General features: G+C 43.5%; 1 protein-coding gene across 28 annotated transcripts in view; it reads left to right on the forward strand.

Moving 5' to 3' along the window:
* The window catches only part of ADGRL3 (adhesion G protein-coupled receptor L3), a 536452-nt gene that overhangs the window by 482641 nt on the left and 31648 nt on the right, over positions 1-22163 (forward strand). For 16 of the 28 annotated variants that reach the window (XM_083833098.1, XM_083833095.1, XM_083833096.1 and 13 more), the window contains 4 exons: positions 11280-11306; positions 14755-14923; positions 17722-17847; positions 20333-20429. In XM_083833098.1, coding sequence (XP_083689224.1) covers positions 11280-11306; positions 14755-14923; positions 17722-17847; positions 20333-20429 — 419 coding nt within the window. The remainder of the gene's footprint in view (positions 1-11279; positions 11307-14754; positions 14924-17721; positions 17848-20332; positions 20430-22163) is intronic. The other 12 variants (XM_083833100.1, XM_083833076.1, XM_083833099.1 and 9 more) reach the window with 1 other exon arrangement.

Genomic DNA, 22163 nt, shown 5'->3' on the forward strand with positions numbered 1-22163 from the left:
TGTGGTGGGGAGATGTGAGCTTGTGTATGTGCTGTTCAGCTTTGCAAGGGTTTCTGTGCCAGCTGCTGACACCAGGAGGGCAGACTAGATGCCATTTCACGACAGGTACTGTCAACAGGATCTTTTGAAACAGAAGGGTTTGATTTCTGCCTTCAATGCATTTCAACAGAAACGTTAAGAGCTTGCCCTGGGTAGGGATCTCTTCTGCCCTTTAAAAATCACTTCTGTATGAAGCAGGGCAGAGGACACCGAAAAGGCTGCATGCATGGGTGGTGCACGTAGCTTTTGACCCTGCCTCCTCAGATGCTGAGTGGGAGGGAAGATTTCCTCCCAGCCTTTTCCAATGGTCATTTCTAGGTTGGAGTTGTTTTATTCAGCCAGTGTGCTAAGGTCGAGGCCCACTGTGGCCATCACTCTTTCTTCTCTTTGTGGCTTGTTGGCAAACACAGGTTAGCTGAAATGGATAGCAGGGAGGATCCTTTAGGCTTTGGTAGCTCTGTCAGCATCATTTGTGTCTCACTTGTGGCCCATCTGAGAGTGTAACTGGGGTGTGAATGGTCCACGAGGTTACTCACAAACCCAAACTGATCCACCATCAACAAAGGTATCTGGTAAAGTGTTGTTTTGGAGTTTTAGGTCCTGCAGCTCTTCCGAACCTACAAGGAAAGCGTGTTGCTGATAGGAAGGCAGTTCTTCCAAGCCAGGGACATGCCAGCTTTCTGGATGGTGAGAGCCTGCTGTGCGGCTTGCATCTATAGCCTGCGAGGTGGAGACTGTAGGCATATCGGTACGGAGTTGATGCACCCTTGCTAGCAGATGGCTCCTCGTGAAGACATGTTACCAGCTGGAATACTTTAGACCAGCTGTGAGGCTGTTTTACCGGAGGTTGCTGCTGTGTGGAATGATTTCTGGAGTCGAGTAGCTCTAAGCCTTTCCTTCACACTTTGCCATTGTGCCGGGTAGATGTTAGATGTGTGAAATGTCTCAGACTGTCGGGGACGGGAGTACAGTGCATCTTTTTTATATTCACATTCCTCTAAGAATCCTTATGTGACAAAGGAGAATGCATCTGTATGTGAACTAGTCCAGCACGGTTCTTAAGCTTTCCATCCATCACATCCTTTCTGGGTGCAAAGGCACGTAACTTGCTGGACTAGGTCCTCACACGTCAGGTTTTCATCCGACCTGGAGCAGATGCTGCAACATGACAAAGCATCCGTATGTCTCCAAAGTCATAACCCCATTCTCTGTGCAAAATGCAGGATAAGTACAGTGCTTACATGAAAGCCTTGTTCTGCAGCCGTTTAAATACTGCTCATTAGAGTCGTCATTAGGGTTTTAGTAAAGGAACAAAAAAAAAAGATGGGCTACACTGATCCAGACATGGTCTTCACCATGTCTGCTGAAATCTGAGGTCCTCTCTGCTGTGTGGTGCACAGTATAGGGCTTGTTAATTAACGAAATGGCAAACTGGTAGAAAATTGGGTAGGGAGAGCAGTTATTTAGTTAATAAAAGCAGGTCCTGTAGGCAGCTTAGAAGAAATCATCAGTGTGGCTGGGACACTGCCATGCCTGGAATTACACAGGAATCCCAGCTGATCTCCAATTGCCCAGAGGGGAGAGAGTGAAACCTGCTTTCTCCTAGCAGAGACCAGAAGCCACTCTTGCTGTTCCTTACAGATGCAATCTTCCCTTTGAAGCTCCCGCAGATGCTTTTCCCTCTTCCCCCTGCTGCCTTGCTGCGGTGAGGTTTGTTAGTGTTTCCCGCAGCTACACGAGCCTTCCTGACGTCCTTCTGCACTGCAGTATGTGGCAGTGAGATTTTACTTTATTTACTTTGGAAGGGTGACACGTAGGCTTTAGCTGCTGAGCGCAGTTACAAACCCACTAAAAAGAAGGCAGGCAGCAGAGGGCTTTGTCAGCTCCCTCCTCTTTTGTCTTATTTAGGTGGGTGCATTGTTGTTTTAGCCAGGATATAGCTTGGCTTGTGCTGAGGCTACCAGGATGCTCTTTAGAAAGGAAAACTTTTGGGGACCCTTTCAAAGAAGAGTGTGTCGGGCTGTAGTCCTGGGCTTGTGGGAAAGGCTTGTCCAGTGCAAGAGAAACCTGCCCCAAAATCATCCAGGAAATGCAATTTTCTGTCTTTCTTTCAGACAGGGATATCCAGACTCCTAGCTGGTACCTCCTTTTGTTTCGAAAGAGTCAGTATTAATTAGGGGCTTTGTGATAGTTTAATCCTGGCATTAATCGCTGTGCTCTTCTTGCAGTTTTCTTCCCTCTTGTGTAAACGTGCTCCCATCTCTTCTTCTTCGACAATAGGATAAGCACTCAGTCAAAAAAACGAAATTTCCTTCAAAATGTATTTATTCTGAACACGCAGGAAAGAATGTTTTCTGGTATTGTGGCTGGATTCACAAGAACACATGCTGAAATCCTATTAACGTGGATGATGCAGAAATGTCCAGCACTTCAGAAATCAATCCCACCCCCCTAGCCTCCAGGTAACCAAAGTGAGCCTCCCCAGGCTCACCAGCTGCCATGGGAGCCTCAAATGGTCTGAGGCTCAAGGCACACGGCCCTGATTTAATGGATAAATAAAAAAGTGTATGCTCTCCTCGGTTTCTGACTTGAAGAAAGCTGAATGGTCTCAGCTAACTTCAGTAATTATTTTCTCTCTTGAACTTACTCCACAGTGAAAGGCCACGTTTCTCATCTGCTAATTGTCCTCCGAGGAAATGCAGCCAGTAGCGCCGTGGGCTGTCGTAGGCTCCATCATTGAGAACCAAGCTCAGGAGGAGGTGCTGGGAGAGGGGAAATACCCATTTGTCTGTGTCCACTAGCACAGAGAAAAGCAGGTTAACCTGCTACACTGTCCTGCTTGAGGATGCGTCTTATTCAGAGAGGAAGACACCAATGCTGAGTGTCTAAAGCAGGCATTTGGCCTCCGTGACTCACAGGGCACCCCTTTGCAGCATACTCAGGCCTGATTTTCGGAAGCACAGAGCTCTAGTAAGAGCTAACAACAATGAGGAGGGTAATACAGCTTCACTGTCAATACCATTTGGGGTTTACAGCAAACCTTGAGTTGGTAGACCTTTCTTTTTTTTTTTTTTTTTTTTCCTTAGAGCCTCAGCTCCCAAATTAAACAAGACTCACACCATGCTCCTCTAATTATTTTTTCTTTCCATAGGAGTCTCTTGCTCACAGGCTTACAGAAATAAATCTGAGAATGTGCGACCTAAAAGCAAAAATCAGGAGCCAAATGCAAAGACTCAACATTTAATATTGCTATATAAAACCTCACATAGCCAAATCTGGGCTCTTTTTGGGAGCTTGGCCCAAGCACGGGGAGGCGAGGGGTGAGGGAAGTTACATGCTGTAGACAAAGTCTGTCGTGCTGGGAATTATGGTCAGGTGTACTACAGCATCAGACGCAAAAACGAGAAGCCCCTTTTCCAAAATGTGCCTCCTTTTCAACTTTACAAACCATTTCCATATCCTGCTCTCCCCATATGTTGTATGGGTGTAAGTGATTATCTGCTCATTTTCTTGCTTCTCAACATATGTATTTTATTTAAAGAGACATGACTAATTCCATCCCCCAGATTAGCTTGTTGTTACAGTCCTGCAGTTTTTCTTAAGTCATAAAAAACTCCTCGAGAGTTAGGTATAAAATTTAAACTAAAGGTTAAATAGAACTTCCAAAAAAACATCTGCAGAACTGTTTAAATGAAATCTTTGATTTAACACGGCAGTATTGTGCTGGCAGGAACAGAGGTTTACCAATCTCATTTTATTTACTCAGCTGATTGAAATGCAGAAAAAGTAAACATCCTGGGTTTGGTGCAGTGAGGAGCGAGCTAGATTTTTGAAAACGCAGGATTCCTTATCCTGTGGTAGGAAGAGCTTACATTACTGGTGCAGACAAATCATTTGTGGAGGGTATCCTTTTACTAAAGAAAGATTAATTTGTGCTTTTAGCCATTTTAAAAACAAGTGAAACTAGGGAGACAGCAAGGATTATTTCATATTTTTTCTATTGAGATTTAGTCGATTCACCTATCGGTTTCTGGATTTTTTATTTTATTTTTAAGACACTATAACTTGGATATAGTTTGTGATGCCAAAGGCTCTGGAATTGAATATCGCATTGGATTCATACCGGGGGGCTGGACTTGCAGAGCACTTTAATCTTTCAATACGTCTGGGTTTGCAGCTGCCTGGGAGTGCGCAGCGAGGATGCAGCACGGTGTAAGGCTCCAGCCCTTGGGAGCACGCCCAGCACAGCACCTGGGTGTTGTAGTGGATGCAGAAGGCCCAATCCTGTGTGTTCAGCATTCTCGATCCCCATCAGAGAAAGAGCTGAGGGTATGTGCAAACTGACAGAAAGGAGGTTGTGAAGACAGCAGCTGGGGCAGTATGCAGGGAGAGGGGGTTACGTGCACCCACACTGAACCCCGTGCGGATGTTAGGAGGTGTGTGTGTTGGCTGGAGTGGTGGAAAGGACAAGGTACAAAGGGTTTGAAACACAAGCTACAGAATACAAACAGTTACAGGAGCCACAGTGAACCTCTGTTAAACATGACCTGAAACCCTGACTGGTGCATTACCTATAACTTAGCGTGTTAAATAATACAGCAGTGCCTGTAAAAACAGGCTGTTAAAATTTTTGTATGGCCCTACTAACAAAGTAACAAGACAACCTGAGTGGGCTGTTCAGGAAGGTTGCACTGAAAATCTCTGCTTCCCTGCCAGCTGTGCTGTATGCTGCAGTTTTGGACTCTTTAACTTCTGGGGACAGCAGGCTGGGAGCACAGCAGCTCCAGGGGTGCCTTTCAGGGAGGAATCATCCTTTGATTTCCTCTGTAGGGAAGAATAACATGATACCAGGGAACAACCAGAGCCCCCATTCTCTGTCACTGGAAGACTTTACTTTTTTTTTTTTTTTTTTTTTTTTTTTGTAAGCATGGTCAAATGATCTGAATGCTCTGTGTGCTTCTGAAAACAAAGCATAGGTTTTTATCTCCCTTAGAAATCCTACCACCGCACAAAGTTTAGGAGCTCAGGCTATGATCTTTGTTTCCGATATGGCTTTGAGAGCTCTTATCCATTCATACCGTGCCTTCATCAGCCCAATGGTTGGCTTCTTGTCTTCCTGGCTCTTGGGCAAGAAAACTCCATGCTTTGTAGTCCCCTGGTTACCTCAGTGGTATTTCTATATAGCCTTCATCTACATCTCTCCATAGCAAACTTTGAGCAGGCAGCCTAAAACAAACCCAGAAGAATCACTTAGAGAATCACAGAATGAAGTATTTACGAGCTTCCTACCAGGAGAAGATATAACACATTTATATTTTGTCAGGGCGTGGAGTGTGTGAGCACCCTGGAGACAGAAACCCTGCTTATGCTGAAAAACCATCTGAGATTGTATTTCCATGTGCCTTTCTTGCCCACTGATGTCGACTGAAGCATTGGATTTTGTTTGCTGTTGTCTCAGTTTTTTACAGCATGGTTTGGTTAATATCTGACTGTTTGGGCTTTGGGTTTTGCGTCTTTATCTGTGGCTTTTGCGATGGCTGTGTTAATGTTGCACGGTGATTGGAAAGCACTAATCTTTCCACTGACACGTGTCATCCTCCCAGAATTTGGAAAAAAAAAATCAATCAGTGGTTATTGATCTGAGAGTGTGTTCTGGAAGATATTAAATACCTAAGGTCTTTCTGTGAACCCATAAATCATGATTATTGTTTTAAAAGGCCATACATTTTAAGTATTTTGTCAGCAAGCCCTGCTGGTGCTGTTTGTGAAATACAAATGTGTCTGAAGGCTGTGCAGAATGTGGATCGTGTGGAAACAATCAGATATGTGGTTACACATTAGCGTGTTTTGAATAATCATGGCATGCCTTTGCAAAGCTAGGAGGAAGGAAATAAACAGGGAAGGCAATTCAGAGGGTAATTAATTACTTACAGAAAATTAGGCGAGCTTAACAGAATTGCTCTTTCCAATTGCAATAATTAAGAACAAATCTCAGAAAGCAGGCCATGACTTCCCAAGGCAAGCTGAGTGGGAAAAGGGTGATACTTCTGCCTTTGACAGAGAAAAGCAGACATAGGCCACCCCAAATCATGCAGGGCCAAGGGAAATTTGGTTTCATTTGTCCGGATAAAATCTTCAGAGCTACTGGTGGCACATCCCCAGTGCAGATGGGATGTCTGGTGGCCACACGTGCCATGGAGGGTCCACCTCTGATCACACAGCCCTTGTGTGCTCATCATCACTTCCCTAGGAAGGGTGAAAGGATTTGTAGCCTTCAGGAGCTGCCTGGCATCTCCCTTCTGCCAGGAGGTAGGACCCCGACCTTTACAGATTTCCAAGGAGCATAAAGCCAGGGGTTTCTTCTGCAAATGAAACTGAAAGGCACACGGCTCCTTTCACAAACAAGACAGTCTTCCTTCAAAGCAAGACCCACAAATAAGCACCAGTGGGCTGGGGGGAAATGGAGGATGGAGACTTGTTGCCAAAGACGGGGAAGCAGCCAAAAGACGAGACCTAGGGATTATTTCTTGGAAGCCTGTGTGATGTCAGGGAAGCCTACATCAGCAGCCTAAGGAAGGTGCTTAGGAAAAGATTTGGCTTCATGCCACTTACGTGGTAACTTTGTCACCAAATGTGAAGACAAATCCTTTAAGCACTCCTTTATTGCTTGCTATTGATTTTTCTCAACGTGAAGATGCTCCTCCACTAATTAGCGATGAACTCGTTTGCTTTATGAGGGCAGTTCTGGACTTTCCAGCTACTTCCTGTAGATTTTCAGAAGTTCAATAAATCAATCGTTTGTAATCCTTGAAATTAAAAAAAGAAAAAAAAAAGGAAAAAACAAACAAACCTCCCTATTGCCTCATATTGGCAGACAGTGGGGAGGCACAATAGCACGCTTTATTTTGTGTCTCTCGTGCTTTTCTGCAGGAAACATCTGTCTCTGTACTCTATTTGTGCCATATTAAAATGAATTCCATGGGTCTTTCTGAATGTACTAGAGGGTACGCATCATCCATCTATTTTTATTTGGGTTTCATCACTCATAACAGCTACTAAAGGTCCTGTTCACTGTGCATTCACTTTGGCATTTTTTGCTTGTGAGCCAAACCATGTATTTTGGGGCCAAAGCTCTGAGTCCACATGCTTACTCCATTCAGGCCTTTTGCTGATACCAGAGATATGGGAAAATACTTCAACTTGTGAAAAGAGTGATAAGATAGAGTTAGATGAAGTTAAACCATAAAGGGCTGAGTAAAATGGTAACATGTGAAGTCGATTGGTTACACAGGTTTTATTAGAGGTGTAGTTTTACAGTAAATGTGGCTAAAAACTACACTTTTTAAATAGAAAAAAAACTCTTCAAAATGTACGAAGAACAGTCATTATTCTTTTAAATGAGAGTTGCATAGCTGCTTTTCGATAACAGGCATTGTCAGTTCATCAGCTTTCTAAGATGAATGTAAAGGTAAATTCTTGCCTTACTGTTCCTGCTTCCAAAAAGTGAAGGCTTTAATAATCCAGAGTGATGCCAAACTACCTATGTGGAAGTGGTTTACACTGTAATATATAACTTACAGATTATCTGTGCCCCTGTATTGAGCTGTCTCAGTATATTCTGGCAGTTCGATCACCTTGTGTCAAAAAGGTACATGCTGGGGTTTTAAAAAGACAGGCAGCTCGAAGGAGACTTCCAAGCTTCTGTCTTTTCTGTGTGTTGAAAACTGCCCAGGATGCATTAGTTTTGAAATTTCTTAAGCATCCAAACAAGGACATAAGCAGCTAATATTAGCAACTTTAAAAATCAGTATTGATCTGGAAATATCACTGGAACGTAGGAAGTAATATGAACAATTCTTTCTCATAATTTACAACAAAAGTGCTTAGGGAAAATGAAAGACATCTAACTTAAATAAGATTTTGAAAGAGTTTTACATGATGTGTAATTAACCTTAAGAAGTCTTTGCCCCAAGGTAATGTCAGGGCTTTTTTAAGATTAGAAAATGGATTAGGTATTTCTGTGGATTGGTAGGCCATCCACTATCCATCATCTGGGTTGTGAAGAAACTCAAGGGAAGGAAGGTAAGATTTGCAGGGTTATAGGGATAATACAGCTACTGAAGATCAACTTTTTAACTTCAGGTATTTGAAAGTTAAGCCCCCAACTAAGACGTTATTCAGATTTCCTCCCTAGTCATTAGAGAAGGGCATTTCTTCAAGGAGTGGCAAAGTCTCACCTGCCTTAAATACCTAGTCGGGATAAGTTGCAATTTGGGGGTGCCAGTCTCCTGTTAACTGTGAAGAGATCAGAGCTGCATAGTTAAAATTGAACGGGCTGAATTCCATGGTTACCACCAGGAACCGGGAAGGATTTATCCCAATCAGTTCTGGAGAAACCATTTTATCTCCAGCCTCTCAGGCTGTGTAAGGCTAGGTTTTCCAAGGATTTATGCTTCGGCTATTATTTGCTTGCACTGTTAGTAAACATAATCTCAGTTTTCCAGTTAGCAGCTACATTTTCCCCTGAGCTAAGACTGTTCCAAGGCTTTTTTCTCATCTAAGTGATGTTTTTAAACGTGTTGCAGATAATAACACTGTATTAATGCAGCGCTGATAGATTTCACAGATTTTACCTGAAAAAAAACCAAAAACATTCTGGAGTAATTTTTGTCAGACATGAATTGTTGCTAACACAAGAGTTAGGCTACTTAGGACATTTAAATTGTTAAAATGAAAAGGAAGGATCTGTATTTCACGAGGAGTATCAGAGAGTAAGTCCTATGGGCCATATGTATAGAGAAGTGAAGTGTTTGGGAGTTAAGTGTTTGAATGTCTCACTTCTTTAGGCACCTGCATGCTTTGGGCAGTAGTTCCTAGGCACATCCATATCCAAATGGGGTGGAAATGGGGTACAAACTGCTTGGGTGTTTTTGACAGTTCTCTCTAGAGCTGCTTTGAAGTGTTATCCTCAAGCTAAAAAGCAATCCGAGTTTAGTGATTTCATGTTTTGTCTGTACAAAGGTGAAACAGAGCCTTCAGTTGCCTTGAAGAAAGGCTACTGCAGTTCACCGAATTACGTTTGCAAGGGTCTGGGTAGCAGCAACAGAGAAAAAAATCCTCCGTCACTCCTCCAAAAAAAAAGTCACTCCTCTGCAGGGCCATCGTTTTGGTGGCTATGCACAGAAATCATATGGGACACGCATGGGTACCTATCACACGTTTCCATCCATTGAAGGCACTACATTAGGATTATGCAGCATGTCTGTAGCCGAACCCAGAAAGGAGCCACTAGGCCCTATTTTCTTCTTGTGGTTTTTAAATACCAAAGGCTTTTCTCTGTTTCTGGTGCCTCCAGCGATGCATTTGCAGGCACAAAGAGCACACTGCCTCAGCCCTAGGTGCTAAGCCAAAGGAGCTGAGCTTTTCTTTGGCTTGGAAGTGGGGACTCAGTTTCCTGCATCAAGCCACCTCCTCTGCACTCATTTATCCCTCCTGATCAGCACAGGCTGAAGCATTTGAAGGGAATTTATCACTGAATTAATACTTCCCCGGTGCAACAAGACTATCAAGGTGTGCTTTGTGCTTTCCTCATTTGTCATTAGATACTGTTATTGAGGCTCAGCTCTCGTTCTTTGCATTGGCGTGCCCAATTTCCCATTTTCTGAGCACAGAGATGAGTGCAGGGCACAGGAACAGTGGATATATTGCCTTTATACCCAGACAGAAGCGGTGCAATTCAGTTGTGTGGGATGAGGCATTCATTGCCATGGGGTAGCTTGGATGTCCTCAGAGGGCCGGCAGATATGACACAAGATCTAAGGCATGCAGCTTTCAGCATGGCAGCAGATGAATGGAGGAGAGCCTGCAGGGACGGCAGCCTGGGAAGATGAAAGGGTGGTTGGATGCTGGAGCAGAGCTTTGGGGATCTGTCAGTGGCTGGTGAGGATGAAGGCAAGTTCAGTCCCAGGAGGCTACAACAGCAGTTCCTTGAGTAGTTGTCCCCCATGGTTTTTCCTCCTGCAGATGAGCCCTGTTGAAGCCAGGCATAGGTTTAGGTACCAACTTGAGCAAACCAGTTCATATGTTCACATACTAATACAATTAACTATTTTCCATGAAGCTCTGAAAGATGCTAATGATCTCCTTACACCCTACATAATGCTTTTTTAGTCTGCAAGGCTATTGCCCATCTACTTGTTTCTCACTGCTCAGAAGGGGGCTAGGGTAAATGTAGGGCAAAGTGTGGCCAGATCAGCCCATTCGGTGATTTTTCCTATTCTTTCCCAAAGCCCTTGAGTGACCATGCCAGGGTGAAGCTGGGAGCAGCATCACTGCCTCTTCTGTCTCAGCCAAGGACAATGCAGAAGGTGTCCCTACATGGCTCTAGCCATTGCAAGGAGAAAAAAACAAAGCCTCATTTTGGAGATACCTAGCAGCCCTCTCAGTCAAAAGTTACTGCCGAAGATCATTCAGCATCATCCAGTTTCTTTCTAAATCTAACATGAAATGAACATATTGAGCCAGCCTCTACCTCTGGCACCCGTGGCGCCACTGCCATGGATCACTGGGTCAAAAGCACTGGGCAATGAGGGGAGAGAGGGCCTGGGAGGTGGCCTACCCTCTACACCCATTGTACATCAGCCATCATGCAGGCAGAGAGAGGCACAGAGTTATGGGTACAGCTAATTTTGTTGTCCCCATGGTGGCAGAAAGTTGTTTGGAGTGGGACACAAGCTGCTCCTTCACCAGTGGCAGCAGGCTTCTTTGCTCTGCTGAGTCCTCTCTTTGTCCTTCCCTGTGAAATGGGAGTAAATAGGTCATTGGTTTCTGTCTTCAGGCTTTTAGAAGATCCTAATGCCATTATCTCAAAAAGAAGATAACGCTGTAGTCTGGCTCCTAAGTCAGCAACTTGGGAGTTACGCTTACGAAAAAATAAAAAGCAATAAGGAGGTTCCTGTAATACACTACAGTGCATCAGATGGAGAGCACTGGAGGTGCAGTGAAGTTTTGCCATCTGAATGTGTGCAAGCTTTCCATGGTGGCTGTGCAGGAGTTTCAAAGCTAGTTTTCTCCAGAGAGATACGTTTTGTGTGTACCAAGCACACCTGATGTGGTTCTGCCTTCGGTTTTGGTGATGGCTGGTGGGAGAAGGGGGGGTGACTAGCAGCAAGCTATATTCTCTATACGTCGTTATATTTCTAATGTTGGTGTTCTTGTCTTTATGTCTACGCATTCTTTAGCTATGAGGATAACAGACCCTTCATCAAGTAAGAATGACCTGAATGGCTGATAAATTTCATTTATCAGTGTGGTCCCATGAACCAGCTGTCAGATCAATATTGAAAAATCATTAAAGCTTCTGTCATTCACATTTGAGGCAGAAGAGCAAACTGTGCAGGAAAATGGCCAGGCATACAGCTAACATGCAGAGTAAATGTGCTGCATGCGTATCGCCAGCCAGTTGTCGCTGTATTGGCTTTGTGTTCTTTGATTGGGCATAACTTGAATTCAAGGTGAAAGTTCCCGATTAATCTTGTGTCGTACAGACTTGTTATACCAATAGCAACCTTCCAGTCCGCTGTGCTCTATCCCTGAAAGTGCTTTATGACAATACAAATACAGAAGTCAATTTTAAAAAAGGTACACGGGTGGTACTCCACACGATTCACATTCTGGTTAATGGGTGCAGTGCATGCTAATCTGTATTCAGTGCACAGTCTCCTTACACACTGGAGTACCCAATTGTCCCTAATTGTACGCCTCTAATTTTCAATTATACCAGAACATGATGGTTTTATTTCTTTATTGCTCCAAAATTGCACTATGGAAAAGAAAAAAACATGAAAAACCAACAGCAAGTCTGTACAAAGGAAAAAGCAAAAACCACAAGCCACACCAAAACAAAAACAAAACCAAAAACGCCAAGCAAGCCAAAAATGCCTAGAAATTACGTGCCTTAGGGCATCCGTGCTTTTTTCTCCTGCAAACAAAAAGTAAAGCACAGTAGCACAAAATAGAAGCAGATCGACTTTGCAGTAGACTTTCAGTTTGTTCTTCTGGTGAAGAGTCCTTTGTGTCCATTCCTGCAGCATCATTCACACATTCTCTTTCATTGCTTGGTTCTTTTTTCTGCGGGTGTGGGACGGACCCATTCAAAGTAATCTCCATGCCCTCTTTATCTCCAGGTCTGTTTTCTGAAGCACAACCCTGTATCTCGTACAGTTTGCCCTGTTGAGGGTCTTCTAACCCAAAGATTCCTTTCCATCACTGAAGGTAGCATATTTCCACTCTCCTTGCTAAATAACTGTTTCACTCCTGCGCACCGCTGCAGCCAAAGGCTCTTTGATCGGGTTCAAGAGCTGGCTACACTTTAGGGCAGCATAGTTTTGTGATGTCCTGTGGATCAGTTTTGAAAGACACTGTTAATGTAGGAACCTTTTAATCACGGTGAGAAGGGGGAAGAAATAAAATGGTGTTTTCCACTTCATTTATTTTTGTTTGTTGGTTGTTTTTTAAGGAGAAAAAAAAATTGTATTTTAAAAATTGGCCTGCAATTAAGATGATAATGTGCTCTCACTGATGGTGGAATCTCAGGGAGAATAATAAACCAAGTGGCTAAATCTGTAAACTTCATCTAGTGGCTACCTTCCCGAAGTGTTTTGAGAGTGCATTTTCAATTTGCATCACGGTAAATATTTATTAGCAGGATTGACTGGAAATGCTTCAAAGGAGCTGTTCTGGTCTGATAGATACATAATAGGGATTTTTAAAGAACTGTCTAAGGAAGCGGTTACCTTAGGGAGCTCTGCTGGTCATGTGGTTAAATAATACATATTTTATAAACTTCAGCGGAAGACATAATGCTGTATTTTCATTCTAATACCTAAAGAAAAACAACAGTGAACATGAATACGACATCAGTATGATTCTGTTTGTGACAAGCCCTGCTGAAAGCAAGAGGATTCGAAGCTGCAGCTGCCATAGAGACTGTCAGCCTGCCCTGCACACGACTTCTTTTTCCCCTAAGCTGCTGCTGCCTTATCTTTCTCTCCCCTGCCCCATGCCCTCCCTGCTTAGCAGACGAAAAACCAAATATGCCCAAACTCCAGACATGTTTCTACGAGGCTGAAGTGTCTTAGTGAGTTAAAATTTAGGCAGGTCGTTTAAGCCCTTTTGTAGCACCCTGGGCTGCTTCGGGGCAGGCAAGGAAGCAGAGTTATCAGTTGGCTGCAGGCTTGTCTGCTCTGGGGAACCAAAGGGTTAAATGGTGAGGAAAAGGAGCAAAGAATGGGGATGACTGATGGGTATCACGGCTTTCATTTTTATGATTTTATACCTGTTTATGCCAGGGGTAGAGAGAAGAAAATCAAGGTCATGAGGGAAAGGGCAAAGGGATGCTCACAGCGCTGCTTGCTATGCAGCTGTGCTTTCCAGCTGGAAGTTGACTCTGTCCTCTATGCAGCAGCTATTCCCTTATAGCTGTAGGTAATTTAGCAAGTGGAAATTAGGTGGATGGTTAGGAGCAGGACCCAGTCCCCCCTCTGTCCCTATCCTGCTTGTCACACTTTACCTTGTGTCCTGGAACTGGAAGATTAGCCTCTGAGGAGTTAATTTAGCACATGGCTAACTGTTATTTAGTACGGTGACATGGAATGCTTCTCCTGCCATCTCAGCTGGGCTTAAAGCTTGCCTAAAATCCACCTGAAAAAAAAAAAAAAAAACAAACACGCAGCAGCCATCCCTCGTCCCTGGCTCCTCCGCCTGTCCTTGGCATCTCCACGGGGGAGCCAGGCACCGTTTCCCAGAGGCGCAGCAGAAGGACTGTCTATGCTAGCAGAAGGTTGCTGGGAGTAAGCAAGTCAAAATTACAACCTGCCTGTGTTTGCTTGAGGAATATTTTGGGCCAGGTAGTGGCTGCCCCCTGCTCACAGAACCGTCCTGGGGCAGAGCAAGCAATAATCTTAGTTTTGCAGCTGATGTGAAGTAGGATTGGCACTCCTTTTCTCAGGGCAGCAGCTGCTGTTGGAGCAAACGTGGTGTGAGAGTGCACAGATGTTTATATATATGTATTTCCCTCATCACACAGTGGAAGAAGTGTGAAGCAGGGTCACAGAGAACCTCCTTTGGTGGAGCTGATCTAGCAGGAGGTGAGGGCTTGCCCACCTGCTTGTCGTTGTTTGTCTGGCTCACAGGTATATGGGAGACTAGCTAAAATAGAGCAATAAATGTGTCTTGGTGTTAATGGTAAAGCAGCTAGTCCAGCTGGCAATCCTGCCCCAGTGAAACCAGTGGACACTAAAAAAGTGACATTTAGAGTTGTTGTTTTGGTTGGTTTATTTTCTTTTTTTTCCTGCCATGTACAGAACCAGCATCTACATATCATTTACATAAGCACTGCTTTTACATTAAAAAAAAACCAAACAACATCAACAACAAAAATCCAGAAACATTGCAGATACAAATATGCTTTGGTTATGATAAATTTCCATGCTCATAACATTTCCATTTCTGTATATTTCCTCAAGCTTGAAGACTTGCAAACTGCATCCAACTGAAGACAAAAATTCCTACAACTCATATTGATATGCTATTTTCTTTTTGCTAAAACCACAGCCAAAGCCTTCCCTGTTTGCAGACATGTGCCTTCTTTTGTAGACGAAAAACTAATCCCTTTCTTTCCCTTTTTTTTTTGTTTTGTTTTGTTTCTCCTAATAGGTCCTGGGTTATAGGTGCAATAGCTCTACTCTGCCTATTAGGACTGACCTGGGCGTTTGGACTCATGTATATTAATGAAAGCACAGTCATCATGGCGTATCTCTTCACCATATTCAATTCTCTGCAGGGAATGTTTATATTCATTTTCCATTGTGTCCTCCAGAAAAAGGTAAGACAGACGGTTCCCAGTGGCAAAAGCGGTGGTAATGGTGTGTTTTGTTGCCTAACAACCGCAGCGTAACGTTATCTGTGTGCTCTCAATTCCTATCTAGCAGATTTGTCTCTCTGCACCTAACAAGGGCGGTGTTGAGGCTGGAAAGCTGCAGGTGCAGGGGGATGAGGTGATAAGGAAGATATGTGCCAGTGGCATTTCAGCAGCCGGGGTGCTGCCGATGAGTGTGGTGGAGGCAACACACGAGACAGCTCACGGTTTGCAGGGCTTTACGGTAGCAAACCTGTAGAAGGGCTTTGCCGGCTCTCGGGCAGATTCTCCTTTCCGTTGTGCCAGTGTGAGATGCTGGGAGCGACTCCACAGGCATCCAGAGGGTCCTCGTGTGGCTGAGTGCTCTCACAGCAAAATGAGGCTTTACATCTTCATTTGGGCCCTGCAGGAAATCACCCCTTTCTGCAGCAGTGTATATTGGGGGAAGTATGTAATAGGGACTGCTTCCCCTACTCTTGAGGACTGAAGGACCTATGCTCTGCAACAGTTCATTCGACTTCTCATTGCTTGGTCCTAATGGGGGATTTTGAAAATCTTCCTTGAAACAAGCACAGTAAGTGCTTCTTGGTGGAGCTTGAAGTATGCCCCAATTAACATTTGCAAGATAACAGTGGAATAACTTAGGTAAACTCTGATTAAAAAAAAAGAAAAATAAAAATCTTTGTGTATATATACATCAAACTTACAACCTCTGGCAGTCAGCAGTAAATATTTTTAAGAACCATTTTATTCTCCACTGAAATTCAGTAGTGCAGAGCCCTCCCAATCTGTGCATGTGTGCTGATAACTTTCGATGTACATCGTGGTTTCAAAGGCCAGTTTCTTCATCCAAGATAAACATAGGGAAGAGATGTGGGTACATCCGGGCCCCAATTTCCCAGCGTGACCAGTGGCTTTTGCTGGAATGGCTTACTGGGAAAAGTCAGGGCCGGGTTGAGGTCTGTTCTTCACCCAAGGGCCTCAGGCTTTCTCCTGCATCACACGTTTTCCTATAGCCTTGAATGGGAAGTGAGAACTGGCCTAGGAGAACAGAAACGAAATTCCTCAAAGCAAGTGCACTCTGCAAGTGGTGCTTCGGGAGGATCTGCAGAGCCATATGAAAACATCATTTTTGAATCTGAAGACTTTCGTGGTTCAGAGTTTTGTTGCATGACATTTCATCTCAGATTTGTGCAATTTAAAGCTTTAGCTAGATGCAAATGCAATGCTGATGATCCTAAAGCGTTTGACAAGAATGTTTCCAGGCAAGATGATAATAAGAATGTAGGAAGCTTCACCAGTGCTAATTAAAACTGCAGGTGCCCCTCTGACAAGGAGTTTGAATTTCTGCACCATTCTCACTGTCCCATCCTCTCACCTCCAACCTGCCTCGCAAAGGGTCAGTCCCTAGCATGGCATCCCAGTACGACACTGTACTCCTTGCCTATCGGGGTGCTCGTTTGACACTCAAAACCCATGCTCCCTTCTCCCTCAAGCCAGTCTACACTCTTAAACCATCCCCGATGACTGTGGGATCGCTCCTGATTTGTGGTTACATAGAGGGGAGGAGAGTGCAGCCGGTACCTGGCTGTGGGGGGGGTACATCTCTCTGATCCAGGAGCTGAGGGAGGAATTATTTGAGAGGAGAAAAAAAAAAAATCCCTTCCTTTCCTATCTATCATGGACTAGAAAATCAGCAAAAAGCTGCAGAGAGGCAAGCAGTGGGTGGCTAATTAAAGCAATTGAATTATTTTCCCTCAGCAAAGGATTGATTAGGCACTCAAGTATATTGGGCACTCGTGGTATTGTGTTTGTCTCAAGCGCTTAAGGAAAAGCCTAATGAAAAAGCTGTAATTTGCTATTTAAACAGTTGTTTCACAGAGTTTTCAAATGCTCATAGACGGTCTGGGGAAATTTCACAGCTAACTGCATGCTCCAAGTAACCTCAACTGGTGTTTTGGGTAGGCGTGTATTTTTTTTTTTTTTTCCCATCAATGGGCAACACGACCGACTTTTGACTTTTCAGTACAGTCTGTTCATTTTCAGTCAAGTCCATATCTGCTTTCTGGGTATCGTTGCCCATTAAGATCACACGTACTCAGATCTGCAGCTTAGCTCCTGCCCTGGCCCAGCTCAGTGTAGCTCCCAAAAAGGTGGCAAGGCTTTACTCCAGGTGAGGAGCTGCCCTGGTTTGACTGCAGTGCCCATTGAAACCATGACTGGCTTGTGCTGTGCTGTGGCTCCAGCCACCCCTACAGCCTGTGAATATAATCACTAGGGATGCTGGCTGTACAGTTTCCTCAAATTTCAATTTGACTGAAAGAAACAAAATTAAAAAAAAAAAATCAATATGTTTCTTTTGGATTTTTTTTTCTTCTTAGTCCCTTGCCAGAAGCAATAACTTCTAGTAGCTTGATGAGCCAATATGCCAGTTTACATCAAATCTATGAGGATATTAATTTTCAGTCATAAATAGTGTATCTGTAGTTTCTCCAGTGCTCCTTTGATGTGCCTCAGAGGTAGCTACAACCAACTGTTGTCAACGAGCAGCTTTGCTGCATAAAAGCAGTTCCTTATGCCGTCGTAAATGGTGAGCTAACATGTTGGGAGCATGTTGGGAGCATTCAGCTGCAAGGCTTCTTCCCTGCAACAGCTATCGTTTTAATGAACCACCAAGGAAAAATCAGGGGCTGTGTTGAAAATCTTAAGGCTGTGGGTTGGAGGAGGAGCTGCCTGCTAACCACCATTACTGTTTCTTTGGCTAGGTACGTAAAGAGTATGGAAAATGCCTGCGTACGCATTGCTGTAGTGGGAAAAGTACAGAGAGCTCTATTGGCTCAGGAAAAACCTCGGGGTCACGGACACCTGGAAGATATTCCACAGGCTCACAGGTAACCCACACTTCTTGTGCGCATCCCAACACTTGGCACTTCTACACCAGTATCGTTCATGTCGGGTGGGAAGCTCTTCTCCATGCCTCACCCTCCCAGATTACAGCAAGAAGCTGCCTTAGAGCTATCCCGAGCACATTGCCAAGATTTCCCTCCTTCACAGACCTGAATTCAACATGACTGCTTCTCTTGGGATGTGATGGCAATTAGTGCCTCTCCAAGAACTTTCTAAATAATTGCAAGGAGAGCAAAAAGTCCAAATTTGCCTCCCAGAGGCTAGTGAGTGCTCATAACCAGAGCTGCACCGCCTGCTTTCCATGGAGATCAGGAGCTGGGAGCATTTTGTCAGCGTTGTTCTACATCCTGGCATGTCCTTTAATTGCGAATCTGAAGGTTCTTGTCACTGCTATTGCCATGTACAGGAATGATATAATAACAAACAAGTATTTTTCTTGCTAGAAAAGGACTCCAAGAGTCTTGCAGCCCTTCACAGTGAAAGGCTTTATGGCATTCAGTGGTTTGATCAATTCCGTTGCCTCACTCGATATTCCTCAGTTTATAGATCTGTTAAGAGAATCCATTGGGGCCAGATTATTTTACTAAGTCACTGGATTTTTTATGCTCTGGTCATCTAAATTTTGGGGTTTGTGTAGATTGTACACTTAGTAATTTTCAAGCTAACTTGTACACACAGATACAGATTTATGGAAGAACAGTTAATATAAAATGAAGAAGCTTACTTCTTAATCAATAGGAACCAAACACAAATTTATTCAGTATTACTAATGGAAGTAATTATACATGACAGTTCAACTATTAAATTATGAAAGACATGCAGCGAATAACAGTCTATAACCTCCCAGGAAAACATAATGTGCGATTTATGTCTTGGAGCAAATTGTTATTTATTTTCTATGGCTTCCAAGATGTCATCCAAGAGCTCCACTTTGACATTTACTTAGGTTTGGATGTTATGCAGGAAAAATAGCAGCGATAGAATATGGGGCTTCTCCCCAGAAGGCCATCAAATCCTATAGTAATCAATAATGTACAACAATAATGTATCCAGTAACATTTAGGTGGGTGATTTCAAAGCCACTGGCAGCAACCCCCTTGTTGCAAGGGAGTTTTGAAGTACAGAGGCAGATTATTTTTCATTTAGAGGCTTGTCCTTGGAAACGAGGGAAATGCTTGAATCCTATCACAGGCAGGAGAAGCCTCAGAGAGTGGATGGAGATCTGAGTCGTTGAGTATATCTGACCCCTAACTAATGACTAGAAAAGTCTAAGAGGAGCAAAACTCATTAGATCCTTTTTTTACCTCTGAGAAGCACTTAGGATACAGAATAATTAATCCACATGTATCATGTCAGAGGAATACAACAGATTAAATGTCCAGGTGAAAAATAATTGCTATAAAAGTGCATGGGCTGCATGTTACATTGTGGTTCCATTTCTAGAGGGCTAATGCGTGATTAGGAGATGCCATTAATATATAGCTAACGAGTAGGGCAGGACACACTTTCCAGCTGTGACCACATGAGTAAGGCCTGGATGATCTTGCATGGCTACAATTCCACTACAGGGAGCACTGTCTTGTTAGCTATTACAAAAAACATGGTCTGTCACAGTGGCAAACAGCATTCTGGATCCCCAGGACAACCTGGCAGCACTTTCACACAGCCATGGGATACATCAATCATAGTCTCTGAGGTGAGGTGAGCCCCCTTGGCAAGGGGGCTGTAGTTGGACCACTCACGAGATGTGTGTAGCTGAGTTTTTGATTTTTTGCAAGGTCTACATGGGGAAGAGCAAGACAGTGGTGTAAAAGCCATGGAGGTAGATGCTTCACTGTATATCTAAGAAACAAAACAGAAGGCCAGGACATTCAGGACACAGCAGCAGAAGCTATACCACAGATGGCAAAATCAACACACTTTTCAGTAGGGGAACAGAAGTTATTCATTTGTGGTGGATTTTTTTTAACCTGTATTCCCCAAGATGGATCGTACCTGTAGAAAACTTCCATTCATTCAGGAACACCAAGACACACATCAACTGTTCTGTTACACTTTGCAAAAACTAGACACAGGCTATGCAAGGTAATACAGGAGGCGTGCATGCTTCCCTGTGTAAGTTATTTTTCAGTTATTGGGTGCTATATTGGTAAATCTGTAGCTCGTGTCGGTCTGGGTTCATCTCATATGAGATTTCTATTGCTTTTTTTAATTAAGATGTAAGCAATCCAAGCAATCCTATTATGCACATCTTATTTGAGGTAGGCATTTGTGTTATGAAGTCAGGCAGGCAGTGTCTGGTATACACGAGGCGGGTTATAATGAAACAGCAACTGCTTGCTTACAGCTGGATAGAAACAAGTCTCATCCTGAGCTAGACATGCCAATAGCCATCTTTAGTGAGGCAGAAAGAAACCTATCTGCAGCTGCTAAAAATTCATTACCTGCTGTGGTTCAATCCCTCTTCAGAGCCGGATTCGTAGGATGTGGAATGACACAGTTCGAAAGCAGTCCGAGTCTTCCTTTATTACTGGAGATATAAACAGTTCAGCTTCACTCAACAGAGGTAATTATAAACTATTTTTCTTATCTCTAACTCTTGTGATGGCTGTAATGAGTCTAAAATATATTGCCCCTTTTTTCCCCTCTCCTTACCTCAGATGGCATCAGACCTTATTCACTCACACAAGACATGTTATGTTATTAATTGGGAGGAGGTTTTGTGGTGGTTGTTTCCTGTTTTCTTTTCTTTCTCTATTTTTACATACGCATTTTTAAGAACTGTCATTTCTAGAAGGGAGTTAGGAAAAGGAAAAAAAAAAAAGTGGAAAAAAAACCTCCACCTTCCCCCAGACAAACTGAGTGCCATAAGTTGCTGAGGTGTTAGACCTCATTGCTGGCGGTGAAAATGGGCCGTCACAGTACTGTACAGCCTGTGTTAAGCATCATAGACATTGTGATTGCCTTGGGTACATAGCAGTTCTGTCATCTCTGTGGAAGGAAAAATGAACAGCAGAGCACATACGTAAGGAAAACTGTGTGCTTGGAACAAAATGGTCTGCGTCGATGTTAATACCTAGTCTGAAGAACTGACTAACGTGAACTTTACAGACATCTGTGGAGGAAAGGCTATCAGAGAAGTACAGAAATAGAGGCATGACAAACAAAATGTGGTGCCTGGCACCAGAGGAAATCTGAACAGCTTTTTTTTAAGAAAAAAGTCTTTTCAGTAAGTTATGGGAAAACAACAGTATGGGAATACCAGAAAAAAAGCTTCAGAGATTGGTTTGTTTCACCTCCAGTGCAATTACTTTAATGCTCAACTTTGAGAAACTAGATGCCAAATTCTGCTTTTAGTGCCCACCCACTTTATGTTGGAATTAAGAGGGGGCAGAATTTGAGTCACTGGGCCCACCTGTTCTCTCATGACGGTGAAAATCAAAAGTATTTCCAGTGCTGATGGTCAGACTGAAAGCTCAACTGAAAATTGAACTGGGACTTTGGTTCTATTTCAATCTTTATTCACCCATTATTCCCACTGATTTTAGGGCAAGTTTGGCCTGTGTAATAATATAAGGATAGGCTTGAAGGATTTTGACTAGTAGCACTTAGTACTTAGTAGCACTGACAACTGAGTGCTGGGGAACTAAGGATATATGATTAATTTCTCTGAACATTACATATATTGCCCAAATCAGTGCAAAGGGGAAGGCAGTGTGGTTAACATGGAGGTTATTTTATCCCTCAAACCACTCTGAAGGATTTTGTGCCGGTATATTTTCATTTTGCACTGGAGATTTGTTGAGAAAGATGGCTATAAGATGCCGTTACTGCAAATGCCTCTGTTCATATTGATTTATCCATGTGTGTTGCCCTTGCATTTCTCTACATCTTTGCATCAAAGAGTGGAGAGCTACAACCAGGCTTCTCTGGGGCTAATTTAGAGGGGGATCAGTTGTTGTAAAAAGGTTACAGCAAGAACCACAGTTCCCCTCTGCCATCCATCACTCAGTCTCAGTGGCAAACCAAAATGTGTTATGCATGAAATGTTCACTCCTCTAGTTAGCACAGATTTCTCCTTGTTCTCTGATGCAGCTGAGGCTAAAAAGGGAAGTGCTCTGGCAAACAGGATCATCTTGGGTTTGTTGGAAGAAGAAAGGTATCCCTCCCTTTTCAGTTTTGGCTTTTTTCTTGCAAATATGGGAGTATGACCATAAGCTGGGGAAGCTATCAAGAGGCTTTAAGTGGGTAATCTTCATCCCAGTGTGGCAAGAGCCCGTTGCTAGATGTACCTGTTATT

The sequence above is a fragment of the Anser anser genome (assembly GCF_964211835.1).
Source record: "Anser anser genome assembly, chromosome: 4".
NCBI lineage: Eukaryota > Metazoa > Chordata > Aves > Anseriformes > Anatidae > Anser > Anser anser.